The 20,835-nt window shown below is 46.8% G+C and overlaps 1 protein-coding gene across 1 annotated transcript in view; it reads right to left on the bottom strand.

Annotated features, from left to right (window-relative positions):
* Nucleotides 1-4,404: 4,404 nt before the first annotated feature.
* Nucleotides 4,405-20,835, bottom strand: part of LOC142764735 (endothelin-converting enzyme homolog) — a 243,876-nt gene continuing 227,445 nt past the window's right edge. Inside the window, exons 2-3 of the mRNA XM_075865264.1 lie at nt 4,790-5,072; nt 4,405-4,733 (exon numbers count right to left, since the gene is read on the bottom strand). Coding sequence (XP_075721379.1) covers nt 4,434-4,733; nt 4,790-5,072 — 583 coding nt within the window. The 3' untranslated portion in view covers nt 4,405-4,433. The remainder of the gene's footprint in view (nt 4,734-4,789; nt 5,073-20,835) is intronic.

Raw genomic sequence — 20,835 nt, forward strand, 5'->3', positions numbered from 1 at the left:
GCAGGCGAGAATCGTGAGGGACTTTCCGTCAAAGTTTCCGAATGGTTCTACGACATTCATAAGGTTGCATGCTCACGCATAGTAAAGTGCCATTGGCATGGTAATCATGCTGGAGGCCATCCACGTCCCGTCATCATGAGGCTCTAGAATTTCTGGAAGAAGGTGAGAATGCTTAAAAATTGGTATGAACTTAAAAACACAAAATTTCGCGTTTTAGGAGACTTCACTCTCCAGTTTCGCAATATTTGCATGAAGCTATGAGAGGCATCCGCCTATCATATGGATGACGGCTCATCTGTCCAACTCTCCTGTCATCATGTATTCATTGACAAGGTACAATACGATTGGGACATTTCATCCAATACTCTTGTCAGAGCATCCAGTGGTTTAACTAAAATCATTGAATCAACTTCAGGGCCAACATTTTCTTCACCAAATAACACTCACACTAAACTTTCAATAATAAATATCAATGCCAGAAGTGTTGTCAGTAATTATGCTAATTTTATTTCTCTGGTCTCCTGTCACGCCCCACACTGAGATTTGGCTGCACGATGGAGTCCATGATTCTGAAATAGCTCGCCCTGGCTACAAGGTGGTTCGGAGAGAAGAGAGGTGGAAAGAGGGGGTGGTGTGGCACTATTCCTTCTGTCTAGAACTTTTTTGTGCTTTCTGCACCATTAAACACTGAGTCTTTGTGGCACAAAGTTCCCTTAAAAAAACATTTCATTGATTGTCGGGCCTGTTTACCGCCCACCTGGTTTTGATATAAAAAATACACATCAGCCAATCTCCACAAAGCAACATTACTTCAGCATCTAACATCATTTGAGTGGCCAATTTTAATGCTTCTGCTATAAACTGGTCATCTAAGACAGTCGTTGGACAAGAAGTATTCATTGAAAAAGAGCTACTCAATATTTCGTTGTCATGTGGCCTTCCCCAAATTGTTATGGAATCAATTCGTAATGGTGCTGTCCTTGATCTGTTTTTCGTCACTAAATTCCTAGCTATGTCCGGTTCTGAATGTGATATTGTTGATGGCATATCCAATCATAACGTAGTATTGTTCTCAGTTCCTGGTATTGACCCAACAGGCTGTTACACTTACTGCACATTTTGTGATTTGAACCCCACTGATGATCAAGCAATTACTAACGCCCTTCACGACTATATTCAAGAATTTGAGCTGAGAAGCAATACCAGTGATGTCAATACATAATCTACTTTTTTCGAAAACCTTGTCAGTGAGTGTCGCTATTGTTTCATTCCTCTGAAAAGAAAGAAAACACTGACATCCCCTGGACGACTAGTTATATCTTACATTTGTCACGTCATGTGGCCAGACTACGTCGATCAAAGCGCTTTGATGACTCGACAGAGCTTCAACGATTCATTAGCGTTAAAAAACTATCTGCTAAAATGAAGGCTGCTGAAGAACATTATTACATGGTCACCTTGCCGAAGCTAATGAAAACGAATACTCGTAAATTCTGAAGGCTATCTTGCGATCTGGTTCGTCATCTCACACGACGACCATTAACAATGTGGCAGTTTCTGATCCAGAGATGATCGCATCAGCATTCAACACCTACTTCTACTGAGTCATTACGACTGACAACACGGACATACCTGCTTTTTATTCAGAATCCCTTCTTGGAATTGACGATGTGTCAGTGTTACTTGAAGGCGTACTCGATCCTATTTTAAACTTTGACACCAAAAATCATGTGGTCTCGATGGCGTCCCAAGAGCTTCCCTAGTTAGATGCACTTTTTAATGTAGCGGATACCTCACACTTACTTCAAAAATCTCTTTCATCACCAAAACTTCCATCCTTGTGAAAAAGTGCTTCCATACTACCCTTGTTTTAATCTGTCAATGCCTAATTATTGGGCAATTATAGACCCATCTTTTTAACAGCACATTCTTGTAAAATGTTAGAGAATAATACCTTCGAACACACCATTGAAATAATTGAAATCAACAATATTGTGAGCTCTTCGCAGCACAATTTCAGACGTGGTTTTAGCACCATTACTCAACTGATAGAATTCGTCCATAACATCAGCAGCTCTTTAGACATAGGTGACCAGGTTGATACCATATTCATTGGTTTTACCAAGGCCTCTGACACTGTATCACATCCTAAAATGTTGCCCAAATTGTTCGTCATACTAAAGAATACATCATTGGTTGGCTGGATATCTGACTTCCTTTTACAGCGTTCAAAATAGGTATGCTTAAATTCTACTAACTAGCCTTTGATGCCGGTTTCATCAGGAGTTTCCCATGGTTCTGTTTTAGGTCCCCCCACTTATTCCTACTTTACAATAACGACCTCCCCTTGCGCACTTCTGTGAAAATACGCCTTTTCACAGATGACTGCGTCATATCAGTCATACTGCTAAATCTACACTGGACCATGCCTTTCTTAACAAATATTTTGTCATTTTTGTGGATGGTCCATATCTTGGTAAATGAATATTATTTTTCCAAGACAGTAATTATGTCATTTACCAGATATTCATGCCCGTTGATTTTGCTACGGTTTTATTATTGTTAGTCAGTGTAGAGTGTCCGAGTATAAGTATCTTGGTGTTCTCAGGCCACACAATCTAGCACGGTCTAAGCATATTGATGGGGTTACGCTTGGTGTTGTCACCAAGCGTAACCTCATTGTGATTAGGCAGTTGCTTACTGATCCCCTCACGCTGTACCAGTCATTACGACCTTTCACTGTGTGGAGATACGTTTGCACTAGGCTTACCTGCTAAGCGCAACCGCGTATGGATGCGACGTCCTCCACTGCCGCTGCGTGCGACGACGCTGCGGCCGGGTTCGTCGTTTTCTCCGGCACGGCGTAGAAACAACGCATGAGGCAGGGAAAGAAGAACAACGAGTTTATTAACTTAAGATGCAGCCCAGTGCGACACTCACGAGCTTGCAGGCCAGGCGTATAGGGAACTCCGCAAGACCGAGCAAGTACGCTTGCCTAGGGCGCGACGACTCCCGCACAAGGGCCGAAGTGAAACGCACGAACGAGAAGCCGCCTGCTGAGCAGCGCATCAGCCCCTCGTGGAGGCCTGAGAGCGTCTGCCACGACGAGCGAATCGTCGGGTGCAACATAGCTCATAGGAGAGGAGGATGTCACGCGCGGCCCAAAGGGAAATGGCGCTGCGTTGCGACGTAGGCCCGCGCAGCGTGCCATGGTAGCGTGCCCGAAAATGTCAGCGCGGGACGGAGCCGCCGCTTGACTCGACCACACCAAGAGGCGCCCTGGCAGCCATCTTGGAGAATGCCGGTGAATATGCGCGTCCGGGCTACGCGGTCGGCGCACGCGTGGCAGCTGGGGAACGAGGCGCCAGGTGGGATGGCGCTCTCGACTCCCACATCCGTTCTCCATGTCTTGTTAAATTGAAATGTTTTTTATTTTGCATCTAAACAGGTAATCTAGTTCACTGAGAGCTTGTGACCTGACAAGTCTCTTGTCTAACTTTCTATGTTACCCCCGTTATGTAATACCCCAACAGGGGCCCTTAATGAAAAAATAAATGATGATAATGACATAAAAGGTCCTTAATTAGGCTTATTCACATCATACACTCCACAGTGCTCCTCAAAAAACCAAATTGCTTACCTACGAAACTCTTGTTCGCCCCATTCTTGATTAAGATAGTGCGGTTTGGAACCCCCAGAAGAAATGTGGCATCAACAAACTTTAACATGTTCAAAAAAAAAGCTGTGCGCTTTATACGCAAGAGCTATGACAGGAATTTTTCTCCGACAAATTTCCTTCCCTTTTGCATGATTTATTGAATTATTCTCGCTTCAGCACTGGAACCACATCTCAAAATTTTCAGATTTTTGTTTACAAGGAGTGACCATGTCCTTTATAATGCAACGTTTTTCGCCCACACTGACATGTTCAAATACCGCTTTTTTCTCTTCAACTATAGAAGCCTGGAATATGCTGCCCGGAAGTGTTCGTTCGCTATCACTTCAAAAATTGTTGTAAACTTGTTGATGAATGTTGACTTGTTCCTTTTTTTTGTATTTTCCCACTTCTGCAATAGCCTCATTAAGGCTGCAGTATGTGAAAATAATAAAAATGAATAAATAAAATTTCCATTGCAGTGAACTCCGCTGCACGCAACCAGGCTCATTATTTCAATAGTGCCCACCTGGCAGAACTCGCCATTTTTTTCTTCTTTGATTGACAGGCCTCTAAACAACTTGCGTATTAAGTGAGAACGAACAGACTAGAAAAGTGCCCTCAAATGCGAACTTCCTTGGTTGCATTTGAGACAGATTACTGGCCTGGCAGCTTGGCAGAAAATGTCCAGCGCCTTTGAATGCGGACAAAATCCACCTAAACAATGGCGTAAACATTTAGCCGCTTGCTTCAGTGTGTGAGCTTTAATCTAGGTCCTCTACCAGAAAGTGCAGCGCTGGGCGGGCCGCATGTCAGATCCTACAGCACAATGAAAGGCATCCGCGAACTCGTCCATGTTCTTCGGCGGCACGTTGCAGCGTTCCCACCAGGGCGCGTAGCGCTTTGAATAATCGGCACCGGCAGAGGCACACCATTTGATACATGACGAGATGAAGAATAGCTGTTCCGCATCGTACGGTAGCCCTTCGAGCATTTGCGTGTCCTCCAGGTTCGAGTAGGCGACGTAGGAAGACACGAGTCCGGCGAAGTCAGCAGTGTTCTCGGCGTCCGTGTCGGCCTGCGAGACCTAATCACTCAGAAGAACCCAACAATGCACGCAGTGCGACCACCTACCTGCGCAGTTCCGTGAGAGTGACGCAAACAGATGATGCGGTTGTTGTACAGCTGCCTCGAGCTTGCCGTCCACCAGTCTCTTTCGCGGCCCTGTGCGTCCCACCGGCTGCCCACAGGGTCAAACGCATGAGTCATCTCATGACCCAACACTGCGCCTAAACCGCCATATACCAACGACATTGGCGCTGCCATCGAGAACAGAGGCATTCGCAGCACCGTAGCCGGGATCACGATGTGGTTACGCATCGGCAGGTATATCGCGTTGGTGCTTGCCACCGAAAACCTGCAATCGGAATGAAAAGGAAGAATTGAACTGAAGTGGTCAACCCCAGAAAACGTCCTCACAAAGACAGTATTATTGCAACGTAGCAGAGGCATATCGATCAACACCGCGAAAAGGACGACAGCAGACATACTGGCGCGAACTCTTTGTATTGGCAGCTGTGCGCAATTGACCAGTTGTAAACACTTATAATCATTCAAGTCGGTGCCAGCTGCGTCTGTCTTCTCCGCAACAATATGAACAAAAAGACAGCGCAGGTGAAATATATTGTTCACTAACAGATCTCCGTCACCGATTCCCTCGAAGATGGGATGACCTGTGCTGCGATAGCCTGACTAGCGGCAGGATAGCCGGCACCAGCTAGCGTATCTCATTAACTTGCCACTTTTTTTCATCCTATTATCTTCTATTCACAGGATACATCAGACATAACTTCAAACAGCGGACGCGCGGGAATGAAGCGTGAAACCACCACCATACACTGCTTCTTGGTCGCATGCTGTTCTTTGTAACGACGGGATATAGTTGCACGTGCCCAAAAACCGCGATGTCCACCGCAAGGATCCCTGTGCTGCCTACACTGATGGTGCCCCGGCCACCCAGAGAGTTGCCAACATTCCATAGATCATAAGTCGAAGACCCCAAAAGCTGGACAAAATCATATGACCGAGCCACCATTTTCAACCTTCGGAGAACAATGACAAGCCCCGGCATGTTTATTTCGTCTTTGCAGAGGCCACTAGAAAGGTTGCTAGATCAAAACGAGAAAATGTAGCCCACAATGCAAATGCACCAATACAAGTAAAAGTGTGGACAACTTATGCAATGCCTGTAAAGGTGGCCAAAATTAGCCGCGGTTGCATGAGAACTGCCACAGTCTTGTTTACATCAATAAACGCAGAACGTTTTTCGCGAAAATGTTATAAATACGACTTGAGCTCCTCGAGATGAATATACGGACATATAATGATAAATTATCGAATTTAACAACCATTTCATGTAAAGAAGCAAAGTATATTTTCCTGTCCCTTAAGTGAAACTCCTTTAGCGTATCCTATGAAACTTTTTTAAAAAAGACATAAAAACAGTCTCGCAGCAACTATCAAAATGGATACAGCATGAATCTGCCTTAAATAACAGTTGCTTCGATTGTAGAACAGTTGCACTAAGTTTCTGCAAACATTCCTAGCGGGATGCGAAATTTGAATCATCTTCTGCTAAGGGGATGCGTGGATGCGAAAAAGCGGGCGCTAACGCTTGCACTGGCGGCGACGTTGACGCTGGCGCTCAGCAATTGATAGCTAAGTAAAGACACCTTTGACTGAATTCCCAACACACGATCCATTGCCTACATATAAGGGGATACCGGTGAATGGTTCTGCAGAGCTAGCAGTCAGTTTTTCACTAGCATACGGCCTTGCGAGGCGAGAAAGGGGGAAGGATGGACGGTTTTGCGCAAAGTTTATGTTTTGCGGGTGTTACATGAGGTGAGCGGCGACAGGCTAAGGAGAGAGCCACGCCAACGCGCGCGCTCTGAGAGGGAACGCATGATTTACTTGGCACCACCCCAATACCTGCAGCCAAAAGAGCGCGCTGTGGACAGAAAGACAGCGTTACACAAGCTAGTCAAAGAGCTGCTTCGCATCTAATAAATCTGAGCAGTTGATAAGCGAGAATCGTAGTCGACTTTTAATTCAAAGGAACTGAAAGAGCAGTTCATGTAGTATCCATGATATGTGTAAACTGGGAGAGTAACTTCAATAGAAGCCCATGTATACAGTAGCTGGCGGCTCGTTGCCACCGCCATCTACGAATGGAGAAGACAACAAAGATCAAACAAAAAATACTAAAACATTATGACGTATAAACAGGGAATGATGGCGACGCCGTGCATTTGCTCTATATGGCGTAAAACTTAATTTTCTATTAATTGCTGGCGGTTTACTTGCCCTATAGTACATACGCGATTTTCTTGCGGCTTTATGACCCGACAATTATGCGTGCGATGGAAAAAGACCACCAAGAAAGATTCATGAACTAAGATTGTTTTATTAGCCGGATAGTGTACTGGCAATATACAAAAAACTTTGCGGACGGAGAGATTATGATACAACTGTTCACCAGCACAATAGCACAATAGCTCAAAAACTCACGCTGCCCCATCTTGAAGAACCACTGCAACAAGACATAAGCCTCAAGAATATCACTTTGCTAATCTTGGAGTACAGCGTTTCGCTGCTTATCATGTCGCATTTACGATAACGAATGGCAAGGACACGCCGGCCGTGTGCAGCGAAGGCGGTGAACAGCATAGCTCGGCACACTCACTCATCCGTTCACTTACACACACTCAGTTTATCGTTGTCAGTATTAGTGAGTACTAGTGTGAGTGGATGTGAATCTAAATGTCAGTGAGCACTCATGAGTGAGAGTGGACGTGAGTGAGAACTCATGAGTGTGAGTAGAAATGAGAAGGAACGTGAGTACTCATGAGTGAGAGTGGACGGGGGTGTGAATGTTAGTGAGAACTCATTAGTGTGAATAGAAATGAGTATGAATGTAGGTATACTCATGAGCTAGGTGGATATTAATGCGAACGTGAGTCAGAAGTCATGAGTGTGAGTGGAAGTGAGAACGAACGTGAGTGAGCACTAACGAGTGTGAGTAGACGAGAGTGTGAAGGTGAGTGAATACTGATTAGTTTGTGTAGAAGCGAGTATGATGGTCTGTGAGTACTCATGAGTGTAGGTGGATGTGAGCGTGAACGGGAGCGAGCACTCAGGGTGAGTAAGCGTGATAATGAGCGCGAGTGACCACTCATGAGGATTAGTAGAAGGTATAGTATGAAGGTGAGTGAGTACTCAAAAGTGTGTGGATAGTAGCGTGAGCCCCAAAATGGGGTTCTTGCGGTTATGGTGCCCGAATATTGACCCGATGGTCGTGGGATGCAATTCCGGCGGCTACCGCGGCCATTTTGATGTAGGCGAAAATGTTTGAGGTTTGTACACTTGGTTTTTTGTTAATTGCATCCTGATTGTTGTAATCCTGAAGCTAAGTACGTAATTTGTCACCTCCGCCCACTGCTGCCACGATAGAGAACGAGGGGCAAGACCTCCTCAAGCTGCCCAAAGCAGCTTTTTCATCGCTCCTCCCATTGTATAAGAACTTTTTAAATTAAAATAAAGAGGAAAATAAAGAAAAGAAAGGAGATTTGGGTGCACGTTAAAGAACCTGGGATGATCTTAATTTCTGAAGCGCTTCATTCCAGTGTTTCTCATAATCATATCGTGGTTTGGGGACGTTAAACGTCACATATTGTCACTGTGTGCGTGAGAGAGAACCCATAGGTGTCAGCAGTGATGAGTATTGTAGCGAAGCCTCCGAACTCAGAAATTGGTCGAACTCTTAAGTACCTTCAAGCGGGGTTACCCAACAAGGCCGCCGCTCGTGCTGTGGATCCGTGCTAGGCCGTGACTGTCACCACAGCGTATGATCGCTGGTTGCCGGCTAATACACGTCTTAACAAATTGATGGAGAGTGCTGCGTTCCCTTTCGATGCCCTTGGAGCTTCGATCACATACTCAGCCATCTAACATGCCTCACCGCGCCTCTCAGCAAGCGCCTCCTCCCATGCCACCCCCTTGTCCTGGTGTCCCAAGGATCCATGATCCAACCATCTTCACTGGCGCCAATGGCACTGACGCGGAGGACTGACTCGCCATTTATGAGCGAATTAGCGTCCCCAAGAAATGGGACAAGGATGGTAAGTTGACTAACTTGGTGTTCTACCTTGCGGGCGTAGCCAGCTTGTGGTACAACAACCGCGCGTCTCCTTTTGCCACCTGGTTCAATTTTAAGACCGCTGTAATCAACGTTTTCGGCCGCCCTGCCGTTTGTAAGCTGCAAGTAGAGCAGCGCTTATGTGAACGCACCCAGCAGGCTCGTGAGTCATTCACCAGCTATATTGAAGATGCCCTAGACATAAGCAACAAATCATATCACACCATGTCTAAGTCTGACAAGATCCGAAACGTCATGAAACGCATTGACGAAGATGTCTTCACGATGCTCTCGCCGAAACCCCCGGCACAGTGGCTGAGGTCATCACACTGTGCCAGAGCTACGAGGAGCTGCGCCGGCAGCGTTCGACGACCCATTGCTACCCACCACGAGCTGCAAGGCTTGCTGACTTGGGGGCCAGTTGTGACCAAGTGGCGTTGATGGCAGACCTCAAGACCTTCATCTATGTAGAAATCACGAGCCAGTTCTCTCTCTTGCCCTTTGCCCACCCACCAGCTGTTCAACAATCGGCCACTATCATTCTCCCTCCTATACGTCGAGCGATTGAGCAGAAAATAGCGGAGGTCATGTCTGCGTACCATCTCCAAAAAACTCCGGCTCCCGCGCTTCTGAAAAGCGCCCATGTAATCGCCAGGCCACCTCAAGTCGTTCCAGTACCCGCCCCTCTGACTTACGCCAAAGCTTTCCCTCGACCTCCGTTATTTGCAGTGGGTATGCCCGCTACGTATGTTGACGAAACCCCTCAGCCTCAGCTTCAGCCTACCATGCAGGCTTTTCAGCCACCGTTTCGTCCATCGGCTCTTGCGACATGGGTGAGACCTACTCCAGTGAACCGATGGCGCACAACCGACAACCGGCCCATCTCCTTTGCCTGTGGTTACGCTGGTCACGTAGCACGTTATTGCCCTCGCCTACAGCTGACTCCTATTTCTTCGACTGTCTCTGGCCAGCTCAGCCGTCCCTATCGCGACGAACCACAGGCTATGCCACCGCCATCCCGCCCAGGTCCATCTCTTCGAAGGTCGCCGTCTGTGCCCCATGCGGCCAAGTTCGGCTGCTCATGAGCTGGAAAACTGATCGTCACAGTCTCCGAGGCAAGGACTGCGACGCTATTGCAATGTAAAATCCCTCAGGGCAGCTCCTCGAATGCCATCGACATGCTTGTGAACGGTGCTCGTGCATCGGATCTTATTGACACCGGAGCTGCCACATCAGTTATGGATAAAAAAACTTCGCGACTTACTTCGAAAAGTGACGACGCCACTTTCTGAGTTGTCCCTCCGTACTGCTAGCTCGCATCGTATTCATCCTACAGCAGGGGGCACAGCTCGCGTTCTCATTCAGGACGTTCTGTATGTCGCCCAGTACATCATCATTCCGGCGTTCTCTCATGACGTCAGCCTGTATGGGACTTTCTCTCCCGTTACGACGCCGTCATTCATTGTGCCTCCGCCAAAATTGAGCTCTCACCCTTCTCGCATTTGACTCCAGAAGACAGTCTCTCGACACTGAGCAAGATTTTCAAGAAAGACGATACAACAGTGCCTCCAAAACTCGACGACGACTGCGCCAGTCTCTCCAACACAATTGCACTCGTTTCGTTATCTGACCCCGCTTGTAGCAAAAAAGGATTGCTAGTACCTTTCGTGACCGTGCAAGTCACCCAAGGCAACGCCGCTATTTTCGTAACCAACCCATCTCCGCACACTGTTACCTCACTTCGAGGGAAATGCGTTGGCAGAGTGGAACCAGTCGACGACCCACAAGTTCTGGACGTACCCGGTGACTCGCGCTGTCTCAGTTCCCGTACCATCAATGCTGTTTCCACTTCTCATCCATCATCTACTTATGTATTTGTCCCCTCCATTCCTGACAACTTTACGGCGGTACAGTGTTGCCAGCTTCTGGACCTGTTATAAGAATATCGTTTTTTTTTTATGTCGGGCGAAGTTTTCTCGGTCGCACGTCCGCTATTACGCATCGCATAGACATTGGTACCCATCTACCCTTACGGCAACGTCCATATCGCATGTCGGCTGTAGAATATCGGGTGATTAACGAGCAGGCAGGTTGAAGATATGCTCCGAAACGACGTTATTCGGCTCTCGGACAGTCCAGGGGCATATCTTGTTCTTGTTGCAAAGGAAGACGGTTCTGTGCGGTTCTGTGTGGACTACAGGTGGCTCAGTAAGATTGTTTATTCACTGCCGCGCATCGACAACGTGATTGACAGCCTTCACGGAGCTGAATGTTTTTCTTTTCTCGATCTGCGCTCGAGGTACTGGCAAGTACCCATGGTGGACGACGCTAGACCGAAGACCATCTTCGTCACACCCGACGGCTTGTACGAGTTTAATGCCATGTCTTTTGGTCTATGTAATGCACCTGCGACTTTTGAGCGCATGATGGACACCGTTCTGTGCAACTTTAAATGGCACGTGTGCTTGTGTTACCTCGATAATGTCGTTATCTTTGCTACGAATTTCTCCACGCATCTCCAACGTCTGAAAGAAGTTTTCGCACGAGTGAGCCATGTCGGCTTGCAACTAAATCTGAAGAAGTGCCGTTTGCAGCATGGCAACTCACCATCCTAGGTTACGTCGTGTCCAAGGATGGCATTCTTCTTGACCCAGCCAAGCTTCGGGCCATGGCCGCATTCCCCAAACCTGCGTCCGTCAAAAAACTGCGCAGTTTTGGGGGCCTGTGCTCATATCCGATGCTTCATACAAAACTTTGCCACGATCATATCACCGCTGACGAAGCTCCTTGGAAGTAACGGGCCCCTCAATTCGTGGTCGTCCGAGTGTGATGACGCATTCGCAAATCTCCAATTTTTATACGTCTCCTCCCATTTACGTTGCTACGGCCCTACGGCCCCAACGGAGGCGCACACGAACGCCGGTGGTGTAGGCCTCAGTGCTATCGTGGCGCAGCGCAAACCCAAATACCCTGAATATGTCACGAAGGTTCAAAGGTGGGCATGTAGGTATTCCGTGTTTAAGAAGGGTAAGAGTGCACTGAACACGAATGCACAAAGAAAGGAATGTGTGTGTGTCCTTTCTTTGTGTATTCGTATTCAGTGCGCTCTTACCCTTCTTAAACTTCATCTGACGTAGCATATCGAACCCGTACGCTCACGAGAGCCGAGAGAAACTACATCGTCACGGAGAAAGAGTGCCTGGCGATCGTCTGGGCCCTTACAAAGTTTCGACTTTATTTGTATGGTCACCCATTCGATGTCGTCACTGACCATCACGCACTATGCTGGGTGTCATCATTGGAGTATCCCTCAGGCCGTCTCATTAGTTGGGCTCTTCGCTTACAAAACTACGACATCCACGTGTTGTATTGCAACGAATGACAGCATGCTGACGCCGATGGCGTCTCGCGCTTCCCACTGAAGACGATGTAACCTGCTCTGTAACCTTGATTGCTGTTTCTTTCATCGATGTTCACATCCTCGCAACCAAAGAGCGAAAGGATAAATGGATCGCCCTGTTGATAGACTTGCTCTCTCATTTGTCTGCAACACCACCCACGCGTGCCTTGCGTCATTGAGCTCACCATTTCGCCATTCGTGAGGGCCTCCCACACCGACGCAATTACGATGCAGATGGCCGGCAGTCTGCGGTCGGAGATATGTGAATCTTTTCATTCTGATCCGCAATGCGCGCACTCTAGGGTATCCTAAACTTACCACCTTATTTGACAACGCTACTTCTGGTGCGGTATGTACCGCTACTATGTGCAGCAGTGCGTTCGCTTTTGCCTTGTTTGCCAACGCCACAAATCGTCAGCACACATGTCGCACGCCAGTACGCAACAGTTACCTTGCCCTGACCGTTCGTTTCGACGTGTGGGTATCGATTTGTATGGACCACTTCCTCTGACGCCGGCTGGTAACCGCTGGGCCATCGTTGCCGTACACCATTTAACGCGACACGCCATCACCACTGCTCCCGCTGCGGCTACTGTGTGCGATGTTGCGTCCTTCCTGCTGCATCAATTCATATTGCGCCATGGACCAGCTCGAGAGCTTCCCAGTGATCGAGGCCGCGTCTTCTTGTCGACAGTCGTCGAAGCCATTGTCATAGAGTGCCATCCTGTCCACCGCAAAACTACTGCTTACCACCCGCAGACGAATGGCCTCACCAAACGCTTTCACCGCACCCTTGGGGACATGCTTTCGATTTACGTCACCGCGAACCACACGAATTGGGATAATACACTGCCCTTCGTCACCTACGCCTACAACACTGCCCCTCAGAGCATGACCAGTTTTTCACCTTTCTTCTTGCTGCACGGAAGGCAGCCGTCGCACACCATGGATATGATACTCCCGTACACGCCGGATGCATCTGAGCGTGTACCTATTTCTGAGACAGCCAGGCTTGCTGAAGAGTGTCGTGAGCTTGCCAAGACTTTTACAACTCAGGAGCAAAAGCGGGAGAAGAGTATTTGTAATGGCTCCACCACTTCTGAGCTCACAAATCTTCCTGGTGTACTTGCATAGCTCAGGATACCGGCGTCTGTCACTGGCCTCTCTTCCAAAGTACTTCCCAAATACGAAGACCCATACCATGTCATTGAGCGCACATCTCCGGTCAACTATCCGATCGAACCCATCGAACAATCTTCGGGCATGTGCCGCCGTGGGCGCGGCATCGCCAACGTGGAGCGCCTGAAGGCCTATTATGACCCGCTCATAGTAACAAGCTGTTAGGTCGCCAGGCGGCTCCCCTTTGACCCCGGGGTAACTGTAGCGAAGCCTCGGAACTCTGAAATGGGTCGAACTCTAGAGTACCTTCTAATGGGGCTACCCAAGAAGAACGCCACTCACGCTGTGGGTCTATGCTTGGCCGTGACTGTCGCCATAGCGTATGATCGCTGGTTGCCGGCTAATAAACGCCTTAAGAGTATCAAAATCAATGAGTATTCATGAATCTGGATGTGAGTGAGTGCTCACCAGTAGAGTCCATATTTTTAGCCATTGAAAAATGGAGTTTCGGTGCCAAAAATAGGCAGACAACAGTGTTTCAGGGCGCCAAAATTGTAATTATATAGAAATAACTTTTCACTAATATCACATTTTCAAAGAAAGACGTGCGCTAATTCTGTCTGCGACCAGAAATCAATGAATGTCATAGTTCACGAATGCACATGGACGCCAATGGTTTAGCATAGCCATGCAATTGTCCTTTTTTCAACACGGTGTGCAGAACAAGGGTTCTTTTTCTGTCCAGCGAGCTAAGTTAAGTGATTCTGTCTGGCCTAAGAAATCTCAATAAATCGTGTAATGACTGGCCAATTCAATTTAACGTAAATAAAACAAGGACTATCAGGTTTGGAACAATGGTCAACACGGTGTTACACGACTACACGTCGAACAACATACCCATAGAGTATGTATCCACAATGAGGTACCTCGGTGTTCAGTTAGCATAAGACCTGTCATGGAATGCTCATATGAACGCAATTGTTAGCAAAGGAGGAACATTTCTCAGCTTCATTAGACAAAATTTGGAACCGCCAAACTCTGCGACTAAATTTCTTGCTTAAAAAACTCTGGCACGCTCACAAATTCAATACGCCCCCTAAATCTGAAATTTGCACCAGGCCTACATCATACAAAAGCTGCAGTCTGTCCATAATAAGGCTGCTCGTTTTGTCTAAAAAACTACGTGCGCAGATCAAGCATAACTGACATCAAATCTTCACTCAAATTAGCTTCTTCTGAAAACCACGGGAGGCTGACACTGTTGTCCTGTCATAAGCTACACTACAATCAGTCATCTCACAATACTTTCAATATCGGGCCAGCTCGTCACATATGTTCGCTACTAGATCACCACTATGAAATTGAATCAATTTTCGCACTCCCTAATCTGTTCTGTTACTCACCACGTCTCATCGTGATTCATGCATGCAACGTTCTGCCTACTGATATCGGACACATTGTCGATCATGAATTATTTGTCAGTCGCGTAAGTTCATTCCTAAAACTCTAAGCTAATCAATATGAAGACCTGTATTTCCCTCCGATCAAGACATTTTTATTGTTAAATGTCAGAATTGCGGTTGCTTTTCTTTAGCCAATGTTTAACCTCAATATGTTTTTTTTATTTTATTTACGCTTGTTCATATATTTCTATTATCTTATTTATAGTTTTGTATATTATTTGCCCCAATCAATGTTAAAAAAGGAAAAGGAGGAAAAAAGTTCCTTAACTGCACTGTACTCTCTTTTTTTCAATTTTGTTTCGCTGTATTTATTGATGCACTTTTCTCTGATATTTTTCGTTTCGTACTTGTTCCCTTTACTCAATGCCCTATTGGGCCCTGTAAGGTATCATGTATAAATAAATAAATAAATTAATTAATTAATTAATAATAAATAAATAAATAAATAAATAAATAATAAAATACGGAAAAGCCTTTCAAAGCGCCAGGCAGAAGCAGTCGCTCATCGCATCGGCTCCGTGTTTCCTTGATAATTCTCGGCAAAAATCACCATATCCAGCGGATATCTCGTTAAGAATCATCGAGGCCATAAGTCATAGGTACCATTCTGACAGAAAATCAGGTGGGAGGACTTAAATTTGACCATTTCACTCCTGTTCTTGTGTTTGCTTCTCTGGCAGAAGAGCCTCCTCCATAGTGCTCGTCTTAGACACCGTCGCAACCCCTGCGGTGCAGCTGGGCGTCGTGAGGAATCCCAAAAAACACCGGCTGCCTCCAAGCTTCACGCGTCGAGTTTTTTTACCAGATGGAAGTGACTGTGAAGGGAAAGCGTTTCCAAAGAAGAACTTGAGGATAATACTGGATGACGACTGGTGGGACAATGGAAGATTACAGAGAAAATGCCGGACCAACCAGGCGAGCAGCATTCGACAGTGCAAAGAGACAAGCAACTGAGAGAATCATGTCTTCACCAAATCACCAGAGCTAGCAGAATGCCGCTGCTTCTAAGACAAAATTACAAGATAATTGTACAATATCATAGGAGACTTCGAGTTGGCGATGACGGTGCAACCTACATTGCCAACAGCATCTACCAAGCGGTCAATGGAAACACGAGAGCAAGACACGATCTGCTTCAATTACCAACAAAACATTATTATCGTCAGCACTCCTATCGAAAAAACATGTCAACAAATACCAGCGAATGGACTTTACTAAAATAGACATGCAAGCATTTGAAGCCAGCGTTTGTAAAGCAGCCACAGAAAAAAAACCATAGGAGTGATCCGGAGAATACCGCTAGAAGATACAGCCTGATATATAACAAAAATACGTCATTAGCCCTAGAAACCCAACTGCATTCGTGGCCAAGTGAATGGGCAACAGAATCATAAGTTGGGCCAGCTGGATATGCATGATATAACTGTCCGTTCAAGCGCACGAATAAACATAAAGCAAGAGAGGACAAGCGCTTTCTCGCAAGTAAACGACTTATTAGGAAGGGAAGAAAATATAATCAGGCAATCAAGAAACAACGCATGCGTGTGCAGGCAAAAAGTAAACCCTTGGCACCTCGAGATTACAGAGTAAAAAAAGAAACATTATCCCGCAACATATCTAGAAAAGCAAACTATTTACCGTGCAGCAAAACCGAAGGCTGGCTGACACAATGTTCTCCTTTTTTTTATGTGAAAAACTTCCATCAACTAACGAGTTAATTTATTGTTATACAGAAACCGAAAATCACTTTAGTATCTCGAAAAAGAAGATAGCAACCACACTCTCTGCACTGAACCGCGAGATGCGATGCGCCCAAAGATTTCAAAAAAAGAAGCGTGCTCTCTAAGACGAACATTTATGCACCTTCCCGACTGACATAGTATAGGCTTTACGGATGTAGGACAATAATACCAGCAAATATGCTGGGGTTTGCAGACCAAGTTCAGATCTAAAACTTGCAGTCGCTTTACACGCGGTAACTCAAAAGGAAAGTTTAGTTTCTTGCCTGTTTCTTTAAAAACCTTGGAAATATTCACAACATCTCGCGTAAAATCCGAGGACGTAGTGAACACAAGAAAACCATCGAAGTATCTGAATACGTGAACCGGGAGTCCTGCATCGTTCAAGGTGAGCTGGGCCGAGACTGTCAAGAGAACGCGCGCGGAGGAGGAGGCTGCTACTGACTAAAAACTCAACAAGCTAGAGGGAGAGTTACCACAACTTAAACAAATGATTTTGGAACACAATTAGATAATTGCCGCCATGAACAAGGAAAAAAACTTAAGGGAAGAAATTCACAACTACAGAACAAGCACGGTGCAGTGCAATGACACAATGATTATAACAGAGGATAGTGTAACCAGTATGAAGGAGAGCACTGATTCCCCCTCCATAAAAGTAACGCTGTAGAAAACAGCGGCACTGGTACTAGCAAGCACAAGGAAACCAAGACTGCTAACATGTTGCACGAATGCCAAGTTGAATTCGAACAATGCGTATATTCACAAATAGGTAAAATTGAAGGCCTTGTGAAAACTCTAATTGAGACAATAAACAACATTAAGGAAACCATGGGAGCACAAATCAAAGAGTGGGGAACGGCTAGTATGCAGCAAAGTAACACAGTTATACAACAACAGCAGGTTCACCAGCAGCAACTAGATAACTTATCTAGTAGGGTAAGAGAACTTGAAAAATGGCTGTCTGCTACAGGCTTAAAAGCCAGCGGAGTAGCATCCATTAAAACAACTATCAAACCTGCATTACTAAAGCTGACTATCATTGACGCAGCGCCTCATAAACAATAATTACCAAATTGAATGGACGCAACAGCATGGTAATGGAATCGTAGAAGTTGCAGAAACAAAAAAGTGACCCTACACCAGTATCTTAAAGATAAAAAAGAGCAGTTATTATCAGTTTACAGGATACGCATTGTCTCGCTAAGTTGTCTGGTAATTGTTCTATCGGCAGTGCCGAGGGGGAGACTTAAGCCCTTACAACTTTAGTACGGAGGGGTCACATGGCAGTGCACACAGTAGACAGGTTGCCACTCTAGATAATATTGCCACGTTCCATCTCCCTAGTTTTTGTTATCATTCCAAAACACCACACGATTCTCAGCGCAATTCGCGCCTGCAGTGTTCGAGAAGGTTCCGGACTGTAGTAGATCATTTCGATGAGACCACGCCCACTGTGCGAACGGTACAGATTGTTCTGGAACCTACGCCACCGCCAGCGATAACGCTAGAACATTCGACGGCAAGAGTATAAATGCCGACGCACTTCGCCGCTTGTCAGTTGTTGATCGAAGGCCGACGCTCCGTTCGCCGCTATCAGTCCGAGACTGCTATCTGTGCAAGACTGCTGCTGTAATTAGACTTTCCGTTTACCGGGCACAGGTTCGCCCAAATAAACAGTTAAATCCCAACACATCTTCTGTCTTCGGCCACGTCACGACCCCGTGACATGTGGTGGGCGCGGCATTGCCCCCCTCTGAAAAACACCTGGCGACGGAAGTGCAATGGGGCGGCGTTTTGGCGTGCGCGTGGAGGAGAGGCGTGGCGGCGTGCTGCAGCAGCATAGCTCATGACTTGCAGCTGCGGCTCCTGAGGCTGAGCAACGCCCACCGACTGCTGGATCTCCTGGCGTACGACGTCTGCGATGGATTTCACGTGAGGCTGCGCTGAAGGAAGTAATTTTCGCAGCTCCTCTTGCACGATCGCTCGGATTGTCTCACGCAAGTCAGTGGTTGCGAGCGCTTGAATGTCGGCGTAGCTTGTAGACAAGAAGCTACGGTTATATTGCCGCGTGCGCATCTCGAGCGTCTTTTCTACCGTAGATGCTTCTGAAATGAATTTGGCGACCGTCTTAGGCGGGTTTCTGATCAGCCCGGCGAAGAGTTTCTGCTTTACTCCTCGCATTAGTAGACGCACCTTCTTCCACTCGGACATGTCGGAGTCAGCGTGGCGGAAGAGTTTAATCATATCTTCCGTGAATATCGCCACGTTTTTATTTGGCATCTGCATGCGGGTTGAGGAGAGCTGCGGCCTTCTCCTTGCGCACCACACTTGCGAAAGTGGTGAGAAACCTGGCGCGAAAGGCATCCCACGTTGTGAGGCTTCGCTCTTGATCCTCGAACCAGGTCCGAGCAACATCTTCCAAGGCGAAATACACATGTCGTAGCTTGTCTTCGTCTGTCCAGTCATTGAAAGCGGTGACGCGGTCGAACATTTCGATCCAGCTTTCCGCGTCTTCCAGTGGCGAACCGCGGAAAGTTGGCGGCTCTTTGGGTTGCCGGAGCAGGAGTGGTGCAGGTAGAACCGGCGTTGACATGGCCGCCATGGTCTACGTCAACATCTTGGTTTTCCGAGCCTTGTCCAGTAAAAGCCCGTACGCCGGTGGGCGACCTTGTTGCCTGCGGCTTACTCGCTGCTCGTTGCTGGCGTCGGTGTCTTCCCGGCGTGGGCTGGGTTCACGGCTTGACGGAGGCGTCCGGTACATGGAAGAAACAGCACCTCCACCAGATGTCACGGGGTCGTGACGTGGCCGAAGACAGGAGACTTCGTGTTGGGATTTAACTGTTTATTTGGGCGAACCTGTGCCCGGTAAACGGAAAGTCCAATTACAGCAGCAGTCTTGCACAGATAGCAGTCTGATAGCGGCGAGCAGAGCGTCGGCCTTCGATCAACAACTGACAAGCGGCGAAGCGCGTCGGCATTTATACTCTTGTCATCGAATGTTCTAGCGTTATCGCTGGCGGTGGCGTAGGTTCCAGAACAATCTGTACCGTTCGCACAGTGCGCGTGATCTTGTCCAAATGATCTACTACAGTCCGGAACCTTCTTGAACACTACAGGCGCGCTTTGCGCTGAGAATCGTGTGGTGTTTCGGCACGATAACAAAAACTTGGGAAATGTAACGTGGAAATATACTCATTGAAATGATCCCCACAAGAAAAAATGAGGCCAATGTGTTCATCCTAAACGTGCACAGTAACCTTAAATTCACACGACACAGATTTCTAACTCTCTTTAAGGGCACGCTTACCAACGCGGGCGACCGAGTCGTAATAGCCCCATTTTACATGGGGCTATAAACACGATCACTCCAAGGGCAGGGATCTCTGGCTCGACTGGCAGCAGGATGGCCTAATCCTCATTACCCACCCGACAATGCCCACTAGGCAAGTAAATAGTGTGTGTCGTGATGCCACGCCCGACCTTACTCTTATAAAGAGCTTACAATCTTTCAGATGGCCTAACACAATGCAAGACTTTGGAAGTGATCATTCCATCATTGGAATTGAGCTTATTGGGGGGGCTTGTCAAACACAAGGGAAAACAGCTTAAGCTAGTTGACCAGGGTAAAATCACAAATATACGAGAGGACATTACAGGAAACAATAAAACATTGACCAAGGGACAGCTAAGGTAAAAAAAACGATATTTCAAAAGCAACACAGCAGAAAACAAGGACTGCAAGAACGATGGAAAACGCAGAAACTTAACAGAGCACAAGAAAAAAGATAGGCACACTTAAAAAGGAAATCAACCAATATGCACAACAGATCTGTCACCAGATTAGAAAGAAACTTGTACTGCCATGGACAACCTACTAAACCTAGGCAAAACTTGGAATTTACCTCAGCACCTCCTAAACCCAAAAGACACAAAACACTACATGGACAAAATATGAACGAATTTCTGCATGCCTATAAAGGCACAGAAAAGGAGTTTCTTAAAGAGGTCGCGCTCAAATACATATTCCAGTAACCAGCATGCACTCACCCCGATAACGTAAAACTGCTGAAGCCCGATCTTGATGAAGAACTCAGCCAAGCGGAGATATGAGCAGTTTTGCACAATCTAAATACTACGTTGGTACTGGGCGCTGACGCCATTACGAACAAAACACTGCAAAACCTAGACTATACGTCCATTTGCAAATTAACAGGCTTTATTAGTGAATGCTGGAGACAAGGCCACATACTGTAGCATTA

The sequence above is a fragment of the Rhipicephalus microplus genome, chromosome 6 (genome assembly GCF_043290135.1).
Source record: "Rhipicephalus microplus isolate Deutch F79 chromosome 6, USDA_Rmic, whole genome shotgun sequence".
In the NCBI taxonomy this organism is placed as follows: Eukaryota; Metazoa; Arthropoda; class Arachnida; order Ixodida; family Ixodidae; genus Rhipicephalus; species Rhipicephalus microplus.